General features: G+C 47.1%; 1 protein-coding gene across 1 annotated transcript in view; it reads left to right on the top strand.

The window, feature by feature from the left end:
• The window catches only part of LOC128415479 (piezo-type mechanosensitive ion channel component 2-like), a 65,310-nt gene that overhangs the window by 39,314 nt on the left and 6,186 nt on the right, over positions 1-19,810 (top strand). Inside the window, exons 32-41 of the mRNA XM_053391717.1 lie at positions 250-419; positions 1,158-1,403; positions 2,844-3,102; positions 4,747-4,935; positions 6,277-6,460; positions 7,073-7,199; positions 8,485-8,632; positions 10,501-10,715; positions 17,062-17,220; positions 19,090-19,237. Coding sequence (XP_053247692.1) covers positions 250-419; positions 1,158-1,403; positions 2,844-3,102; positions 4,747-4,935; positions 6,277-6,460; positions 7,073-7,199; positions 8,485-8,632; positions 10,501-10,715; positions 17,062-17,220; positions 19,090-19,237 — 1,845 coding nt within the window. The remainder of the gene's footprint in view (positions 1-249; positions 420-1,157; positions 1,404-2,843; positions 3,103-4,746; positions 4,936-6,276; positions 6,461-7,072; positions 7,200-8,484; positions 8,633-10,500; positions 10,716-17,061; positions 17,221-19,089; positions 19,238-19,810) is intronic.

Here is a 19,810-nt window from a genome sequence, read left to right as displayed (position 1 = left end):
CTCCCGCGCAGAGAGAGTAGGCGGAGACTGGGCGTCAAAGAGCTTCTTTGCTGGAAGAAGTTTAAGAAATGCCCACTCACGGATTCTGCCAGCGACTGAGTCAGCCACGGGTGAGTGGTGGTCCGGACAGATAAGGTTTACTTTGGCAGCCCAGCCAGGTGTTTGCACCCAGCCAGGGAGATAGTTGCCTGCTTGCGCACGAGCAACCCCTAGAAAACATTACACTAACTAACTAGTTTTTCTTTAAAGGGAAAAGTGGCCTCAGCGGACATTGTCCTTCAGTATTATAACCTGGAGAAAATCCAACCAGATTATGGAAAAAGTGAAGCTGAAACAACAGAGATGAATGAGACCAACAACAGGTCACCCCAGTGCCCACCTGGAGAGTATGAGGGCCCATCCCTTGTGCAGATCCGCAGGTGAATAGTAACTTGTTGCCGACAGTTGGAAATGCCCAACAAATTCCCTTGCTGTGACTTTTCCTTTATTCATTTCTTTTTATTCAGCAAGAGCGTAGAGAGAAGTCTTTAGCTGTGAACTCTGAGGGCTGGAACTCTGTGAGGGGGATGTTATTGTTTAGTCCTTTAGTCGTGTCCGACTCTTTGTGACCCCATGGACCAGAGCACGCCAGGCACTCCTGTTTTCCACTGTATCCCACAGTTTGGTCAAACTCATGGTGTAGATTTGAGAACACTGTCCAACCATCTTGTCCTCTGCCGTCCCCTTCTCCTTGTGCCCTCCATCTTTCCCAACATCAGGGTCTTTTCCAGGGAGTCTTCTCTTCTCATGAGGTGGCCAAAGTATTGGAGCCTCAGCTTCACGATCTGTCCTTCCAGTGAGCACTCAGGGCTGATTTCCTTAAGAACGGATAGGTTTGATCTTCTTGCAGTCCATAGGACTCTCAAGAGTCTCCTCCAGCACCATAATTCAAAAGCATCAATTCTTCGGTGATCAGCCTTCTTCATGGTCCAGCTCTCACTTCCATACATCACTACTGGGAAAACCATAGCTTTAGGGTCTCCTAACAACACTCAGCACCCTCAACAAACCAGAGTTTCCAGGAGGGAAGCCATGGCTATTTAAAGTGTATAAGAGTGTCTAAGGCAGGTGGGACCTTACTGACTTGGATGTTGATGTTTTCTGCCTTTGGGGAGCAGGAGATCCAGCGATGCTTCCAGGGGTGTGACTGGAAATAAGAAGGTGGAAGAAGGGAGCCACAATGGGCTCGGCCCCCAAGGGCTCACTTCAGCATCTTCCTGTACAGAATTTGCCAGCTGGGGCTCCTCTTCATCAGTAATGGAAGGATCTACACATTCCCTATTTGTGAGAAGTGAAGAATCAGGTGCACCACCATCGAGCAATGTTCCTGCTACAATGACAGCCAGTGAATGGCTCCTGAACAGGCAAGAATCTTATTGCATTTAAGCATCAACTAATTGAGTATACTGGAGGGATGGGGAACCTGTGGCTATCCAGATTTTGCTAGATTTGCAACTAGGGACAGGGGAGAAATTTCAGCTCAGTTTGTGTTTAAAAAGGGAACCCTGCCTAATTTGCACTTCCTGAAGCATTGCATGAACCAAAATGCAGTTGCAGCTCACATCGGTTGTGGAAAACAGTTCTCCAGCCAAGTAACATGTAAAAAACCGAATGCGCGTGCTAGGGGAAAGCATGAATGAAAATGCATGTGTGAGTGAAAATAACATGCAAAAATACTTCATATTAGGGGACGTTGCTTCCAAAAATGTGGATTGGGCAAAACCCGTTCCCAAGATCGTAAGTGATTTGCTTTATCTAATGCATGCTCTTTGTTAATGTGGGATTTGAGCTTTTAAATATTTTGTGCCATGTAATAACTACAATAAATGAACATAATATGATAAATGAACAGGTATATATTTACCTTCATGAATAATTTATATCCATCTTCTCCAACCTGGCGCCTTTGATATCATAGAATTGTAGAATTGGAAGGGACCCTGAGGGTCATCCAGTCCAACCCCCTGCTATGCAGGAATCTTGGCTAAAGCATCCATGGCAGTTGGCCACCCAACCTCTGCTTAACAACCACCACTGAAAGAGAGTCTAAGGTAAAGGTAAAGGGACCCCTGACTATTAGGTCCAGTCGTGGCTGACTCTGGGGTTGCGGCTCTCATCTTGCTTTACTGGCCGAGGGAGCCGGTGTACAGCTTCCGGATCATGTAGCCAGCATGACTAAGCTGCCTCTGGCGAACCAGAGCAGTGCACAGAAATGTTGTTTACCTTCCTGCCAGAGCAGTACCTATTTATCTACTTGCACTTTGACATGCTTTCGAACTGCTAGGTTGGCAGGAACTGGGACTGAGCAACGGGAGCTCACCCCGTCGCGGGGATTCGAACCACGACCTTCTGATCAGCAAGTCCTAGGCTCTGTGGTTTAACCCACAGCGCCACCCGCGTCCCTCTGAAAGAGTCTACCACCTTCCAAAGGAGTCCTTTCCACTGTCGAGCAGCTCTTACCGTCAGAAAGTTCTTCCTGATGTGCATTTGGAATCTCCTTTCTTGTAACTTGAATCCATCGGTTCGGGTCCCACCATCTGGACCAGGAGAAAACAAGCTTGCTCCATCCTCCATATGATTCCCCTTTAGATATTTTAAGATGGCTATCAAATATTTTGGAGTTCAACTCCAGGACAGCTGATAGGAACTCCAGTCCAAAACACCAGGTTGGGGAAATCTGTTTTATCTTCTGCCCCAGTCTAATCTAACTGCACTACTAGTTCTAAAATGTACAAGCCAGTGGACATGCCTTATTGAACAAATGGAAATAATCTACATTTCTTTTCTTTTTTTATGTCATGCAGGGTATTTCATGACAATGAGCTGGAGCAGTCAGATAAGTTCTACCAGAGCCTTCCCAGGCCCCTGAAGCTGGGAGTTGCTTTGTACAATGCTATGGTGTCTAAGTCAGAAATGCTGTGTTATTTTGTGATCATTCTAAACCACATGGTCTCCGCATCCATCCTCACTTTGGTTCTACCTATCCTGATATTTCTGTGGGCCATGCTGTCTATTCCAAGGCCTACAAAATTCTTCTGGATGACAGCCATCATTTACACTGAGGTGAGTGTTGAGTAGATCCTGCTTATATGGCTGAGTGATATTCTCATCTGTGTGTTGTTCTGCTAGTCTTCCTAGAAGTTTTAGCCTCTGACTTGGGAGCCCTATTACAGATATTAATATTGTGCAGCTTGAAGTCATAGGGTGAATAAAAACCGGGTCATCTTAGAATAAAAATTGTCCAGACTAAAATATGTTTCCAAAGCTTTACTAACACAACTTTATTCAAACAGAGCATAAAATAATAATGATACATCCAAATAGTTGCATAAAATCATGTGCTTCTCCATGCACAGGTCCAGCTTCTTAAAAATATCAAATTACTCCAAACAGACCTGAAATCAAGTGTCTTTCTCTCCAGACATAGACTCCATTAGCCTGCATTCCAGCCTGAGGCTGTTTTCTCCAGGAGAGACTCATTTGCACACCTTTCTTCTCTGGTGACTGAGAACAAAGGACCACTCCTTCATAATGGAGATTTGCAACTGAATAACCGTACCATGTGATCTAAGGTTAAACACTACATAAGAGAGTAGCAGATAAACATCCTAAGTTAATTATCAATCCATTAGGCACTCAGAGAGCTCTTCTTAGCTTCAATGGAATTTCAATGGAACAGAGTCATTTTCCATTTCAATGTACAATTAAACAATTATACTTAACAATCTCTTCCTCCATTGAAGAGCTACTTGTTGCAACTAGGAACAAAGGATATTATAGAACAGCGCAAGGAACCTTTTTGAGCCTCGGGCTCATCTTCCTTTGGTGTCCACTTTCCAAGAGATTCATGTCAGCAGTGGTTGGGACCAAAAATGGGGGCTAGGCCATGCTTCTGGGGGTCAGTTGTGTTTCTCTAAGCATCTCTATCTGGCCCTCTGTACGAAGATAATATTTACATTTGTTGCTCTACCCACTAGCCCCTACCATCACTGGTATGTTGTCCAGAAGCAAATGCAGCCTTTTTGGTGTCAGAGGTTCCCCATTCCTGATATATAGGAGAGGATGGCAACCTGGCAACCCACTCTGCCACATAAGGGAGGATGGGAAACCTTATTCCAACCCTCTTCCTCAATCTAGGCATCTTGATTGATGGGACCCAGGTGCTTGGGCTTTTGTATCCCTGCTAAAGGCATTGGGAAATAAATTTGTTTAAGGGCATCCAGTATGCCCTGTGTCAAACAGATAGAGCAGAAACTTATATATCATAGTTGAATCCAGCAAGAAGAAGAAGAAGAGGAGTTTGGATTTGATATCCCACTTTATCACTAACCTAGGGAGTCTCAAAGCAGCTAACAATCTCCTTTTCCCTTCCTTCCCCACAACAAACACTCTGTGAGGTGAGTGAGGCTGAGAGATTTCAGAGAGCAGCTACATGTGGAGGAGCGGGGACACGAACCCGGTTCACCAGATTACGAGTCCACTCCTCTTAACCACTACACCACACTGACAAGGGCACACGTTGAACGTGTTATCTGGGCCTCATACAATTTCCGCGGAACTTTTCTGAAAATGAAATTGTCAAATAATTGGGATAAATGCAGGGGGTCAATTTCTCATAATAAAATTGGGTTGTGTTCCCATATTCCCAGCCCTTTGCCTGTGGAATCCAGCATCTTTGAGGACTGTGCCCTTTCCTTCCCTTGCCAGGTAACAGTTGTGGTCAAATACTTTTCTCAGTTTGGATTCTTTCCTTGGACCACCAAGGCCTATTGTGGGGTCTACGCAGAAGAGCCACTTGCTTTGCCCAATATTGCTGGGATTGAGAAGAAGGATGGCTACGTGCACTTTGATCTGGTTCAACTGCTGGCCTTGTTCTTCCACAGGTATATCCTGAAGGTAACGCCATCCATTCTTTTATGGAGCTATTTTAGAGCACGGACTCATTAACATTTATTCAAGGGAGGATTCATCATAAGTAGGGATGGGCAAAATTCATCAGTTTTTATTTCTCTCGGCTTCTCATTTTCCAGTCTTAAATTCAGTTGTTCACATTTCTATATTATTACAGCTTTACCTTGGTTGTCAAATGCATTGGTACTTGGATGTTTTAGCTCCCAAACATCGCAAACCCAGAAGTGAGTGTTCCAGTTTGCGAACGTTCTTTGGAACCCAAACGTCTGACGGGGCTTCCATAGCTTCCGATTGGCTGCAGGAACTTCCTGCAACCAATTGGAAGCCGTGGCTTGGTTTCTGAACGTTTTGGAAGTCGAACAGACTTCCGGAATGGATTCAGTTCAACTTCCAAGGTACCACTGTATTATTATCTTGCCACATGTTTATTTCCATTGAAAGGTCGGATTCTGGTGGCAGCATGGGTAGGCAAGGGGGCTATCCAAACCCAAGGTCCACTTGGATGAGTGGATCTCCTGGCTCAATCAGAGATACACCAATGTAACTCCCTCATCCTGGCTCAGCTGACTGAATCAATACTGGCAGATCTTACTGTTAGGATTCATTCCCTGTGTTGCAGTCATGGGACTGTTTTTATCACATGACGGTGTATGTTTCCATTCCACATTGTGGGAAGTGACGGAGACAGGATATTTTATTACTGTGTTTCCGTGATGTAGGATTTTTGTCCTTTGTTCTTTCTCTTTGCTGTCTGATGCTGAAGAGGAAGGAGCTGAGTTACGATGCTCCAAGTGTGTATATGTAAATAAACATAGTTTAGCCAAATTGCTGCGCTACTGAGTCTGAATGCTGACTGCCTATACTCTGCTGATCCTGAAATGTGCTGACACCTCTTGGTATCAGTCGCTATGATATTCGGGCTGGAGAAAGATTTTGAATCTCCCAAAAGAACTACCAGGAGGGAGAGAACATGCCAGTCGGGCATATGTCTCTACCAGACTCCTACTCATGTGTAGGACCTCCTGACACTTACGCCAGCATGAGCCCTGAAATATTGGTGTTCTTGGGGATCCTCCCTGCTAACCTAAGAGGGTTGTTGTTGTTGTTGTTGTTGTGGGGATGAACCCTGAGGAGGGAAGGTAGGATACAAAAGTAATAATAGATAAACACAGAGACATCTCCGGAGAGGACACTGTCGATGAGTTGAGGGGCCTCAGGCCTCAGTCTCAAGCAACTCTCTGCTAATCTGTCATCGTCTCTTGCTTCCTCAAACAGTTTGTGGTCCCTGTGTTTCACTGATTTGTTTCACTGTACTGCATTCTACAGTGCTATGGACTTTGGGATTCCAAAGGTGTCAGTATACCAGATGCTGAAGAAAAGAACCTGGCAGGGAGGCAAAAGAAGAAAAGGCACAGGGGCCATCTGAAGGAACGTCCATCTGGATCAGGAGGAAACAATTCTTCTAGATACCCAAGTCCCTCCAGGGCCTCCGCCAGGAGTGTTAATGAAGGTAGTTGTGTTCTGTGTTATATAAATCAAGCACTGCTTGAGTTGTTTCTTTTGGTTTCCCCATGTATTTCTTATCAGTAAAAAAATTCGGTGAGCAAAATTTTATTCCAAAAGGGTGGCCAAGAGGAAAAAGTTTGGGGGGAAATACTGAGCTAATGGACTCTAGATGAGGCAACTTCCTATGTTCTTGGGATCTTTAAATGAATTGTTTGTGTCCGTTCTGTTCCTGCTCCACCTCCTCCTCCTTTTACGGCTGATTGGCCATCCACCCTTTTCTTCCCTGTTTCTCTGAACTTCTTTTACACATACGAAACAGAAAACTTGACCTCCCTGTGTTCATTAAACTGTTGCGGTGCCAGCATTTGGGGGCGGGGGACCTCTGGGGCAGAAATTGGCAGAAGACCTTCCATTTTAATATTATGCAGAGGTCATTGGAAGCGATGCTTGGAGGACTGGCGGCATGGATAACGTGACTGAGTTGGTGGCGGATCAAGTGTTTTGTGTTTTGCGGACGGACCCCACATGAGTTGGTGAGAGCCTAAAATGAGGTATTGCTCTCGTGAAACGAATGCTTACCAGATAGAGAGCTGTGATTAACTTTCTTTTTTGGCAGACAAAACTCTGGAGGAAGCCAAGAAGAAACGGAGCCTTTTCAGGAAAAAACCCACTGGCGGGAAGAGACTTACTAAAGCAGCAATGAAACGGCAGATGGTGAAGGCAAAGAAGCTGCTGATTAAAGTGTAAATCGGGATTTTTTTATTTTTAAAAAAATTATTTAAAAAGTCAGATGTTGCAACATGAATGAACAGAGCTGGGGGCAAGATGGTGGGTGGGTGGGAATACAGGTGTCATCAATGGACCTTCCACTCCCTGTAATAGACTGTGCTGCTGACATCTGTGTGTTAATGGTGGCTGGTGCCCTTTGGGATGCGTAGAGCCAGGAGGTCAACAGTAGGTGGCGCCAGAGCCATTGTGAGGCAAAGCTATGCAGTGGCTGCAACTGTCAATTGTGGTTCTCTCAGTTTCTCATTTTCCTAGTCATGAATTCAGTTGTCCACATTTCTGCAGCAATCTGCAACGTTTAGCTTTTTAAAAAAAGAAATCCTTGTGAAAATTCATCAGCGTTTTAGTGCAAATTTCCCATTTAATATTTTTGTATTCAGTATTGACATAGGAAGACATTTTCCCAGGCAGTGTTCCCTAATATAATGCATTTTGCGTGTGTGGTATTCATGAGTATATGCATTTTTATTTATATATTTCCCCTTGCATATGTGCACTTCGGTTGGAGAACTACATTGCAAAATTTGGCGTAGTGTGACTTTCAAAGGACAGCTGCGCTTCGGTTCACATATTGGTTGAGGAAGTGTAATGGGGCTTCCACCCCGCACCCGGTGCCTGCAAAATTGGCTCAGGGGGTGGGACAGCACCCAGATCAAGGAATGAAGAGAAGAGTGGAGGGGGGATTGTCTATCTGCAAAACTGCAATGTTCGCGCAGATGAATGGTTGGAAGAGACAATGTCAAATTCCACGTAGTCGATTATACTAAGCTATCTTTCAGTACTCTGTGAGTATGAGTATTTAATAAGGAAGCAGGTCCAAAAAGTTTGTGAAAGTGCTTGACATGCTTTCTCTTGGGAATATTTGTGACGAAAGGATTCTCCTTTCAGCCCTAGAGCTTTATGGGTGTGTGACACTGCAGTCACAGCAACAATGCTGTACTTCTAAAGCCCGCTCACACTTTAAGAGTCACGACATCACCTCAGTGCAGTTTATTAAGGACACCCTTAACAGGATGCATTTCTGAAGATTTTTGCGTGGTAGAAGAGATATTTTAAAAGTATGGTATGGATGTGACCAGGTTCTTACGAGCTACGGTGGATGATTCACGAATACAGCCAAACCCTTTGTTGCTAGATGTGCGGCATACATTCCACTGAGCTTTCAGAAAAGTAAGTGACCCTTTTGAAAAACACGACTCTCCTTTTCAACTGGACCTGACCTAGATAAATTTTCACTTGCAGCGCTCTTCAGATATACCGACCCATAAGGCAATTCTTCTATGACATTATTCATCCAGAATGCAGCCTAATCTGTGACGTCTATGCTCTCATGTTCCTGGTCGATGTGATTAATTTTATTATTGTCATCTTTGGCTACTGGGCTTTTGGTGTAAGTATCAGCTCACTTTGCTAATTACTAAAGCAACAGGTGCCTTGAATGTTTGCTAATTGGCTTGAAACCACTCCTCCACAATGCCTGATGTGTAGGAGATATTTGTTGTATTTATTTATTTATTTCCTAAAATTTACACACCACTTGATTGTAAAAAAATAAATAAAAAACAAACAAACCTCAAAGCAGTTTACCAAAAGATAAAGCCATAAAATCAAGAAAGATTTGCAGCAATAGTTTAAAACTTACAGAAAGTCAAAATTCACATCATTTTTTTTTCTAGGTAGGCTTGTCTAAATAAGAATGTTTTTAGGTAAAGGTAAAGGGACCCCTGACCATTAGGTCCAGTCGTGGCCGACACTGGGGTTGCGGCGCTCATCTCGCTTTATTGGCCGAGGGAGCCAGCGTATAGCTTCTGGGTCATGTGGCCAGCATGACTAAGCCGCTTCTGGCAAACCAGAGCAGTGCACAGAAATGCCGTTTACCTTCCCGCCGGAGCGGTACCTATTTATCTACTTGCACTTTGACGTGCTTTCGAACTGCTAGGTTGGCAGGAGCTGGAACCGAGCAACGGGAGCTCACCCTGTCGCGGGGATTCGAACCGCCAACCTTCTGATCGGCAAGTCCTAGGCTCTGTGGTTTAACCCACAGTGCCACCCGTGTCCCTAGAATGTTTTTAGCAGGTGCTAAATACAGTGAAGGTGCCTTCTCCATATCAATAGGCAGGGAGTTCCAAAGTTTCTTTAGCTGCCACACTAAAGTTCTGTGATGGCTCGTACTCCAAAGCACTTTGTTATTGCTTTGCATGTTCCAGAACCAAAGAGGTATTTGACACCAGATGCTTAAGGAGGCTTGAATCTGTCCTGCTAATCTGTTTGAAAGTGTGGAAGCTATAGTGGGGTAGGAGAGCAGAAAATGATGCCAATATATTTCATATCTGCCAAGCAATGTGGCCCTTTGGTTTCAGATAGTACATGGGTAGACAAGTCTAAAAAGCCTGGGACACAAATTTTCACGGCCCTCTAGTGGCTATGGGAACTCATTTGTATTTAGCGATAACTCTGGAAATGTATATACATGCAGTCATACCTTGGAAGTCAAACAGCTTAGTTCCCAAACATTTTGGCTCCTGAACCTCACAAACCCAGAAGTGACTGTTCGGGTTTGCAAACTACTTTGAGAGCCAAACCTCCAACAGGGCTTCCGCGGCTTCCGATTGACTGCAGGAGCTTCCTGCAGCCAATCAGAAGCCGTGCTTTGGTTTTCTAACATTTTAGAAGTCGAACGGACTTCCAGAATGGATTCCGTTCGACTTCCAAGGTACGGCTGTACTTGATTCTGACTAAACTAAGCCTCCTGATGTATATTCTTCCAGTGTGAGAGCCAGTGTGGTGTAGTGGTTAAGAGCGGTAGTCTCGTAATCTGGGGAACCAGGTTCGATTCCCCGCTCCTCCACATGCAGCTGCTGGGTGACCTTGGGCCAGTCACACTTCTTTGAAGTCTCTCAGCCTCACTCACCTCACAGGGTGTTTGTTGTGGGGGAGGAAGGGAAAGGAGAATGTTAGCCGCTTTGAGACTCCTTAGGGTAGTGATAAAGTGGGATATCAGATCCAAACTCTTCTTCTTCTTGACTTTGTGGTTATGACTTGCTTCTGTTTTAGTTATGTCCTGTAAGCATTAGACAAGAAAATAGAGGATTTTTTAAAATTTCACAACTTTGCTGTAGTAGCAAAGTAGTTTATAAATTCAATTAATAATAATAGCTTTGTAGTGTTGATCTGCCCATAGACTCTGGCTGGAAGCCTAGGCTTGCTCCTTTTCTTCACACCCGCATGTTATCAACAAATGCTTCTAATTTGTTTCAGAAACACTCGGCTGCCGCCGACATCACAGAGTCCCTTTCAGAAGACCAGGTGCCTGAAGCTTTCCTGGTGATGCTGTTGGTGCAGTTTGGGACGATGATAGTTGACCGTGCCATCTACCTGAGAAAGAGCATGTTTGGGAAATGTGTTTTTCAGGTGTTACTTGTCTTTGGCATCCATTTTTGGATGTTCTTCATCTTGCCTGGAGTAACGGAAAGGTATGACAATGAAAGATGCCAGAGAATTCCAACAAAAAGAGAAACTAGAGCAGAAATTGCTGATCATAGAATCATAGAGTTGTAGAGTTGGAACGGGCCCGGAGGGTCATGCAAGAATCTCAACTAAAGCATCCATGTTTGCTTATTTGTCCCATGTCCAGATCAGAAAAATGAAATCAGTATTCACTGATATTGCTGCTTTCATTTCACAAATGATATGTAGGTAATTTCATTCCCACCCCCTATTTGTATTGCATTTCCTTTGAACTGCAATGAATGTGTTGCTGCTCAGTCCTTCCCCTTCACACATAGACACACAAACACCCGATGTTTACTACTTTTTCAAGATGTCTCTGCATGCTCAGACTAGACTGCAATTGGGAATGCTGGGGAGTTCTACTGGAAAGAGAAATGGGAGTAGAATTTGGCACAATTTGCATATTTGGCCAAGATCAGGGATGGAAATCGTGTGATCAAATATAAGTGGTATTGGCCATTGTTCTGTTTTTATAGCCTGTGAACGTTACCAAAGTTACTGCATTATTTTCTGCATTGTTTTTGATGTTTCCTTTACATATGCATTGAAAAAAGGTATGCAATCTGTCAGGGAACTGCCATCTGAGACGCAGGAGGTGAAGGGGCTCACGGAGGGTGAGAGAGACCATTCAGCTGAGGAGGGGACCAGCAGGGGGAGAAGTGGAGTTCCAAGGGAAAGTGAGTCGGAGGGAGGGCTCAGAGACACTTCAAGCGAGAACAGTGGGGAGGTTTCAGGACCTCCTGTAGGGACACCCACTCCTCGCCGGAAACTGTCACGCCGAGAGTCCAGAAGACGCGTTTCCGTTAAGGAGCTTTTATGCTGGAAGAAGTTCCGTAAACGCCCACTGTCCGATACAACGAGCGACTGATGGAGCCATGCTTAAGGAGCTCCGTCACAGACAGAGGTTTGTGGACTTAGCCAAACTCTGAGGGACTAGGATTTTACGCACAAGCAGCTCACCATCCCATCACAGCAATCGGACAGTCCCTGAAAGCAGCTTGTGCAGAGAGGCATCATGAGCAACCCAGCCGGAGCCGGGGGAGCAGGAGGAGCTGGAGAGGGTCCAAGCCTGGAAGAAAGGTACAGGGTGTTGGAAGTCCAGCTAGCACTGCAAACAGCGAGGCTAGAGGAAAGGAGGGCGCAGGATGCAGAAAAGGCAAAAGGCGCTACACTAGCAAGAAAGATGCCAGGTTTGGTGCAGAAGTTTGGGGGGGACCCCAGGAACTACCAAGCCTTTAGGACAGAGATGCAGTATGCTCTCGAACTGCAGTTTAACGACTTTCCCGACGAGGCATCGCGAGTGGCGTTTGTGATTGGCCATCTCGAAGGGGGGGCGAGAGACTGGGTTAGACCCCTGATGGCAGGGAATAGTGAAATGCTGAAGGACACGAGGAAGTTTTTTCGCGCCATGGATTTGATGTTTTCCAGCGAGATTGAACAGGGACTGGTGCGCAGACAATTGATGGCTTGCAAACAGGGTAGCCGATCGGTTCGTGAGTACTGGACTGAGTTTACAATGTTGATACATAAATTAGGGTGGGACCTATCGGCGGAACCCATTCAAATGCTCTTTGAAGAGGGGCTTTCTTCGGCGGTGAAAGACGAACTTTCCCGAGCGCCCAGGGCGGAGTCTATGGACCAGCTGACCAAATCAGCGCTGACCATTGGAGCGCGCCAGGAGGCAAGAGCCTTGGAGAAGCGGGAGGGGAAAGGAGAGCATTGGAGGGATTTCCGCATTCCAGAGATTCCAGAGCCGAGTTTCCCGCCAGGAGAGCCGATGGAAGTTGGAACAGCGCGCGCGCGCGCAGTTTCAAATCCCAGTGAAGGGAGGAAGAAGGAGGAAAAGAGCGCCAAGAAATGTTATCTGTGCCAGCAGCCAGGTCACTTTGCCAGAGTCTGCCCGCAAAGAAAGGAATGGCAAGGGATGGCGGGAGCTGTTGGGGGGAAGGAGGAGGGAGTACAGGAGCCAGTAAAAGCCAACGCCTGGCTGCCACCGTCAGGGCACTGCAGCCAGGCCAAGGAGCAGTAAAAGTGCCCACTCCGGAACCTCCAAGACCAGCCCTAGTAATAGAGGTGTTGCTAGAGCTGGCAAACGGATACCCACTAAAGACAAAGGCGCTGTTGGACTCAGGCAGCTCCTGTAATTTTATGAGTAAGGAGTTTGCAGCCGAACACCAGATACAGATACTCCCTTTAAGCAACCCCCTGCAGGTGACCACGATCGATGGGAGGGAGCTGTTGGGAGGAGAAGTTAGCCTACAGACCGTCCCAATGGTTATGAGGGTGGCCAGGCACACCGAAAGGATAGCGTTCAATGGGGCCACCCTGGGAGGGGCTCCCGTCATTTTGGGAATGAGCTGGCTAGCGTTGCATGACCCGCTAGTGGGCTGGCATCAGAGAGTGGTCTCCTTTGGGTCAGCACATTGCCTGGAACACTGCAGAGAAGGAAAGGTGCCAGAAGGGGCAAAAGCCTTTCTAGCAGGGATGGAAGTGGCGGACAAAGGGAAGGTGCCCAAACAATACGCTGACCTGAGCAAGGTCTTCAGCGAAAGGGAAGCAGATAAACTACCACCGCATAGAGACTTTGACTGCCAAATTAACCTGGTCCCTGGGGCCCAGCTCCCCGTGGGCAAGCTGTACGCCATGTCAGACAGGGAAATGCAGGAGTTAAGGGAGTTTATTGATAAAAACCTGAAGAGGGGCTTCATCAGAGAGTCCAGAGCGGTGGGGGGGAGCCCAGTGTTTTTTGTGGACAAAAAAAACACGGATAAACCCAGGCTTGTAGTGGACTACCGGCGGCTAAATGCCGTGTCAGAACCAGTGACTTTCCCCATGCCCAGGATTGATGACATTTTGACCAGGGTGAGGAAGGGAAAGATATTCACGAAACTGGACCTGAGAGGGGCATACAACCTGATACGAATAAGGAAAGGGGATGAATGGAAAACCACCATGTTCACCCCTTTGGGGGCTTTTGAATATCTCGTTATGCCATTCGGATTGCAATCAGGCTCCGCCTGTTTTCAATCGCTCATGAACCATGTCCTGGGACCTTTGCTTTACAAGAATTGCGTGGCCTTCCTCGATGACGTGCTGATATATTCAGAGAATGAGGAGCAGCATGTAAAGGATGTCAGGGAAGTGCTGAGCCAGCTGCAAGCAAACCAGCTGTGGGTGAAATTGGAGAAGTGTCAGTTTCACACCAAGGAGGTGGAATTCCTGGGGTACCGCTTATCAGACAAGGGATTAGCCATGGATCCAGGCAAGGTCCAGGCGGTGCTGGAATGGAAGACACCGAAAACGAAAAAGGATGTGCAAAGGTTCTTAGGGTTTGGGAACTTTTACCGTAAATTCATCAAGAACTTTGCCCACTTAACGGCTCCCATCACGGACTGTCTAAGCAGCAAGAAGAAATTCGTTTGGACGGCGGAGGCGGAGCAAGCATTTGAGGAATTGAAAAGGGCATTCGCTTCGGAAGAACAGCTCCTGCATGTGGATTTACAAAAACCCATGAGAGTGGAAACTGATGCCTCAGACCGGGCGGTGGGGGCGGTGCTGCTTCAGCCAGGGAGCAATAAGTCGGAATGGAGACCGTGTGCCTTCTTTTCGCGTAAGCTGAACAAATCCGAGAGGAACTACACCGTATATGACCGAGAACTACTCGCCATTCACGAAGCGTTCCGGAGATGGAGACATTTACTAATTGGCGCACAGCATAAGGTGCAAGTGTGTACGGACCACAAGAATTTGGAGTATTGGAGAACGGCACGAGTGCTCAACCAACGACAAGTGAGGTGGGCCCAGGAGTTCTCCAAATTCCATTTTGAAATCTGCTATGTGCCAGGTCCAGAAAACATTAGAGCGGACGCTCTCTCACGCAAACCAGAATATTTGGAGGGGGAGGGAGCGCCTGAAGAGAGACATATTATCCCAGAGGACCACTGGGTGTGTGGGGCGGCCTGGGTGGGGCAAAGAGAACTGGTAGAGGGAACGGTAAATGATGAATACGCCCAGGATAAGCTCAGAGGTTTAAGGAGAGAGGGAGAAGACCCCGGAGGTTTTGAAGAAAGAAACGGGGCATTGTATTACAAAGGGGCACTATATATACCCGAAGGGGAATTGAGGGGGAGAGTACTCAAACAGCTGCACGACAACCCCACAGCGGGGCATTTTGGGCAACACAAGACCATGTGGCTGGTGACCAGGGAGTTTTGGTGGCCCAAGGTGAGGGAGGATGTACGGGAGTATGTGAGAAGGTGTGACCAATGCCAGAGAGCCAAAGGAGAAAGGCGGGCGCCAGCGGGGTTATTAGAACCGTTACCCACACCAGAACGACCGTGGGAGGCGGTATCGATAGATTTTATGACTGATCTGCCCAAATCCCAGGGGAAAACCGCCATACTAGTCGTAGTAGACCTGTTAACTAAGATGGGTCACTTTGTAGCTTGCTCACATGCAGTCACGGCGGAAGAGACAGCGAAATTGTTTGTAGAACATATTTTTAGGCTGCATGGCGCCCCCTTGAGGGTGGTCTCCGACAGAGGGAAACAGTTCACGTCCAGATTCTGGAGGAAACTTATGAGCTTGTTGCACGTAGAGGTCAACTTTTCGACTGCCAGGCACCCTGAGACCAATGGGCAGGCGGAGAGGGCAAACGGTATCCTCCAACAATACCTGAGGTGTTATGTCAATGACAGAGAGAACGATTGGGTCGAAAAGTTGGCGCTAGCGGAATTTGCTTACAATAATGCAGAGAATGTGTCCACCGGGATGAGCCCCTTTTTGGCTAATTATGGGTGCCACCCCAGGGCGTTTCCAGGGGAAGGAGGGGAGAGATGGAGTGTCCCGGCCGCTGAACATTTTGTAGAAGAGATGGAAGCGATCCATCGTCAACTCCAACTCAACTTAGAAAGGGCCAAAGAAGAATATAAGAGGCAGGCAGACAAGAGCAGAAGGGAAGGTGAAACCATTAGGGTGGGGAGTCAGGTCTGGCTATCAACCCAAGGGTTGCCGTTCAAGGGGGGTTGCAAGAAATTGAGACCCAAAAGATTGGGACCATTTGAGGTCATCCAACAGGTCAACCCAGTGGCTTTCAGACTCCGGTTACCGAACCACATGAAACTGCACCCAGTATTCCACAGGTCATTACTGTCACCATATAGGGGGGAAGGTGAAGGGGTATCCACACGGGGGCCAGCCATAGAAGAAAGGGAAAGCAGCAACCATGTGGCGGAAATCATCGACTCCAGGTGGAAGGGTAATCAGGTGGAGTATTTGGTCGCGTGGGAAGGGGAGCCGGAGTCGGAAAACACCTGGGTGACGGCAGAGGAGGTCCGTGACGAGATCTTGATCGAAACGTTCCACCAAAGGTTCCCCAGGAAACCTCAGCCAGTAGCGAGGTTCCGGAGGGAGTACTTTGGCACCACCGACGATGAGGAGGAACTGGAAGGATTCAGGGAATCGGAGTTGGAAGAAGGAGCAGACTCCGATGAGGAGGAGTACTTGGAAACCGGAAACAGCAACAGGTGGAGGGAAGTGTTCGAAACTTCGGAAGATGAGGGAGGTTCCTTCAGGGGTTTTGCTCCCTCGCCTCCCGCAGAGGAGGGGAGGGAAGGGGGTGAAGGGGGCCCTGGAGGGGAGGTGGATGTCAGGGAACTGCCATCTGAGACGCAGGAGGTGAAGGGGCTCACGGAGGGTGAGAGAGACCATTCAGCTGAGGAGGGGACCAGCAGGGGGAGAAGTGGAGTTCCAAGGGAAAGTGAGTCGGAGGGAGGGCTCAGAGACACTTCAAGCGAGAACAGTGGGGAGGTTTCAGGACCTCCTGTAGGGACACCCACTCCTCGCCGGAAACTGTCACGCCGAGAGTCCAGAAGACGCGTTTCCGTTAAGGAGCTTTTATGCTGGAAGAAGTTCCGTAAACGCCCACTGTCCGATACAACGAGCGACTGATGGAGCCATGCTTAAGGAGCTCCGTCACAGACAGAGGTTTGTGGACTTAGCCAAACTCTGAGGGACTAGGATTTTACGCACAAGCAGCTCACCATCCCATCACACAATCAATTACATTTTGGCCATAGTGGATAGCAAGGTGCATAAGGTAGGTTTCAGCGGAAGCCGAACTGTAGCAGAACGGAAGCAGCGCCGACTGCAGCAAGCACAGCATGGGGTGGAAATCTCTTCCTCCTTACATCCCTAGCTGCTGCGTTTGGCTGCGGAGTTCAAAGAAGGCCATGCTCTGGGAAATCTTTATTCTAACTAGTCATAGTTGTTAAAGATGGAGATTGGAACATCTCTCTTGTTTACTTGCAGGAGGTTTAACAGGAATCCGGTGGCTCAGCTGTGGTATTTGGTCAAGTGTGTCTATTTTGGTTTGTCGGCTTATCAGATCAAATGCGGTTACCCCGAACGGGTCTTGGGCAATGTTCTGACTAAGAGCTACAATTGCATAAACCTCTTCTTATTCCAAGGGTAAGCAGCACTTTTATAAAGGAGGGCAGAGAAACCTAATAATATCCCCATGAAACGCAAGCCATTATGTTAACAAGCCAATCACAAAAGCAAGAAAGAACGGCTGACGGGGGAGGGGAGGGGGTTGGTGGGTGGATGGATGGAAATCTCCAGGTGCTTGAAGGAAGATTTATTGCAGGCCTGTGCTGGAACAAATAATTCCTCAGGGGTTGTATAAATATAGAAATAACATACATAGGAAACGGAATAGTAAGGTAAAAGAGGTCCTTACAGTCTCACACTGAGTTACTGTGAAACAAAATTACCAATTTACTATTTTGTGTAAGAAATTTTATTTTTATTATTATATTAGTTGTTTTTTTGCCACAGCCCCTCAAATAAACACAAACATACAATAAACTAACATTTATAAAAATCGAAAAAGCAATTCTTTTTTAAGAAAAAAACTAGATTGAAGCATCTCACCCACGTCAAAAGGCCATAGCCTGACGAAGTAGGAATGTTTTTGCCTGGTGCCTAAAATTATGTAGTGGTAAAAATTAGGAAAAAACCTTTTCATTGTAATAATTGTTACAAGTTTTTTTAGAGAAATGTAACCTGCTCAGAGGGCAGGAAGGCAGGAGGCAGATGCTGGCTTGAGATACCTCCTGAAGTTGTGTGTTCCAGCAGCTGCTTGGCTGTAAACATTATTGGGTGGCCTTAGGCAAGTTGGGATTCCTCCATGTAGCCTGCATAGAAGAGGCTGGAATGAGAAGTGTGAAGCAGTTTGCACACTGGAAAGGAGGGGAGCAGGTTGTGTAACACACACACACACACACACACACACACACACAATATCTGCCAAGTGTTTCCATGTGCAGCGTCTGCCTGGTGCATCTAATCTTGGAGGTAGCATATAGCCATGCTTACTAGTCTCTACCGATATCCTTGCCCTCCACAAGTTGGCCTGAACCCCTTTTAGAGCCCCTCTCTCAGTTTGGCCATCACTAGGCTACAGCAGATGCACAATGGTCTTAATCGCCCCATTGATTAGGACACAGTTGGGCTTTTATGCAATTGCAAAGGGTTTCCCTGACTTCTGAAGTGGGTATAATATGTAGGAGGAAGCGTCGTGCTCCTTCCGGGATAGTTTGTCAACTTTGGGTTCCCACCCTGCACTCGGATCTCACCTGTGGCTCCTAGAAACTGTCAGTGTGCCGTAGCGGCCACACCCCGGGAAACGGCTTCGACTGGCTAAACCAGGTGAGGGTAGCGGATGAGTCACAAATCCTCAGTGAGTTAGGGTAGGGACAAAGACAAAGCTCTAGTGGATTAAGTGGACAAGACGAAGAGTGGGTCCAATGGTCAAGGAGGTGGTTTCTGCTGTGCTGTGGAGGGAAGAGAAGGGCAGATGGGGCTCATCAACCTGGGAAGGTAGTCCTCCTGGAGAAGGAAAACTCTGGTCCTTAACCTCTGCTACCTTCTGAGATACCTTCAGGAGAAGAAGTAAACCCTTCAGGAATCCAGAGTGGAGCCCCTAAGACAGTTGGATGGTTCCTTGTACACCACCTTCTGGCAACTCCTGCAGCCAAGCTGGTTTCATTCCCAGAGGGGTCACTTCAGTGCTGCTAAGACAGCAAAAGCAATGCAGGGGGCAGCAGTTATGAGTTACTGGTCTCTGCAGCCACAGCAGGTGCCGTGATTCTCCAGCGGTTTGACTTCACATTCCATTGTCTCTCAAGACAGATGGATGCCAACAAAAGGGCATCAGAGTTTGAGAATTTGCATCACTCTTACAATACTGGGAAAGCCTTTTTTTGTAGACAGGCTTTGACTGTTTTGGGTCCTTATTGCCCCATTAACCAGCCACCTTTCTCCTCCTCTGTGCAGCTTTCGCCTGATACCGTTTTTGACAGAACTGAGGGCTGCCATGGATTGGGTTTGGACCGACACCACACTCAGCCTCTCCAGCTGGATCTGTGTGGAGGATATCTATGCTAACATTTTCATCCTGAAATGTTGGAGAGAATCTGAGAAAGTGAGTCATGTTGCTTAAGGGTTACCATTAGCCCCGCCAATCAAGATGACTCCGGGTGGTCTATCAGGAGCAATGACTGTGGCGAATCTCTTGTCTGGCTGCACAAGTCAACAAGTTTAAGTGTGCCTAACTCTGTGGTGGAATGTGGCCTACACTTCTCTGCTCATATTTTGAAAATGCATGTGGCCCACAATAACTCCCTCTCACAAAAACACTTGTAAAAGGACATTGAATGTGAGCCAGCCCAAGCCAAAGAGAAATGCTTTTGTCTGGCACCTAAAGATATGAGGCAAGGTGAATTGACCGCCTCAGGCAGCAGGATGCAAAGGGTCAGCACATCCCAGTGTAGATAATTATTTCCTCCTTGTTCCTGGTGTAGATTATCACTCCCTCCCTCTTCCCTGGTGGGGAGGGAGGTGTTAGGAGCCAGTGTGGTGTAGTGGTTAAGAGCGGTAGACTTGTAATCTGGTGAACCGGGTTCGCGTCTCCACATGCAGCTGCTGGGTGACCTTGGGCTAGTTGCACTTCTCTGAAGTCTCTCAGCCCCACTCACCTCACAGAGTGTTTGTTGTG

The sequence above is a fragment of the Podarcis raffonei genome, chromosome 6 (genome assembly GCF_027172205.1).
Source record: "Podarcis raffonei isolate rPodRaf1 chromosome 6, rPodRaf1.pri, whole genome shotgun sequence".
Taxonomy (NCBI): Eukaryota; Metazoa; Chordata; class Lepidosauria; order Squamata; family Lacertidae; genus Podarcis; species Podarcis raffonei.
Note: the sequence above shows the minus strand (reverse complement) of the source record. Positions and strands in the feature narration are given on the sequence as shown.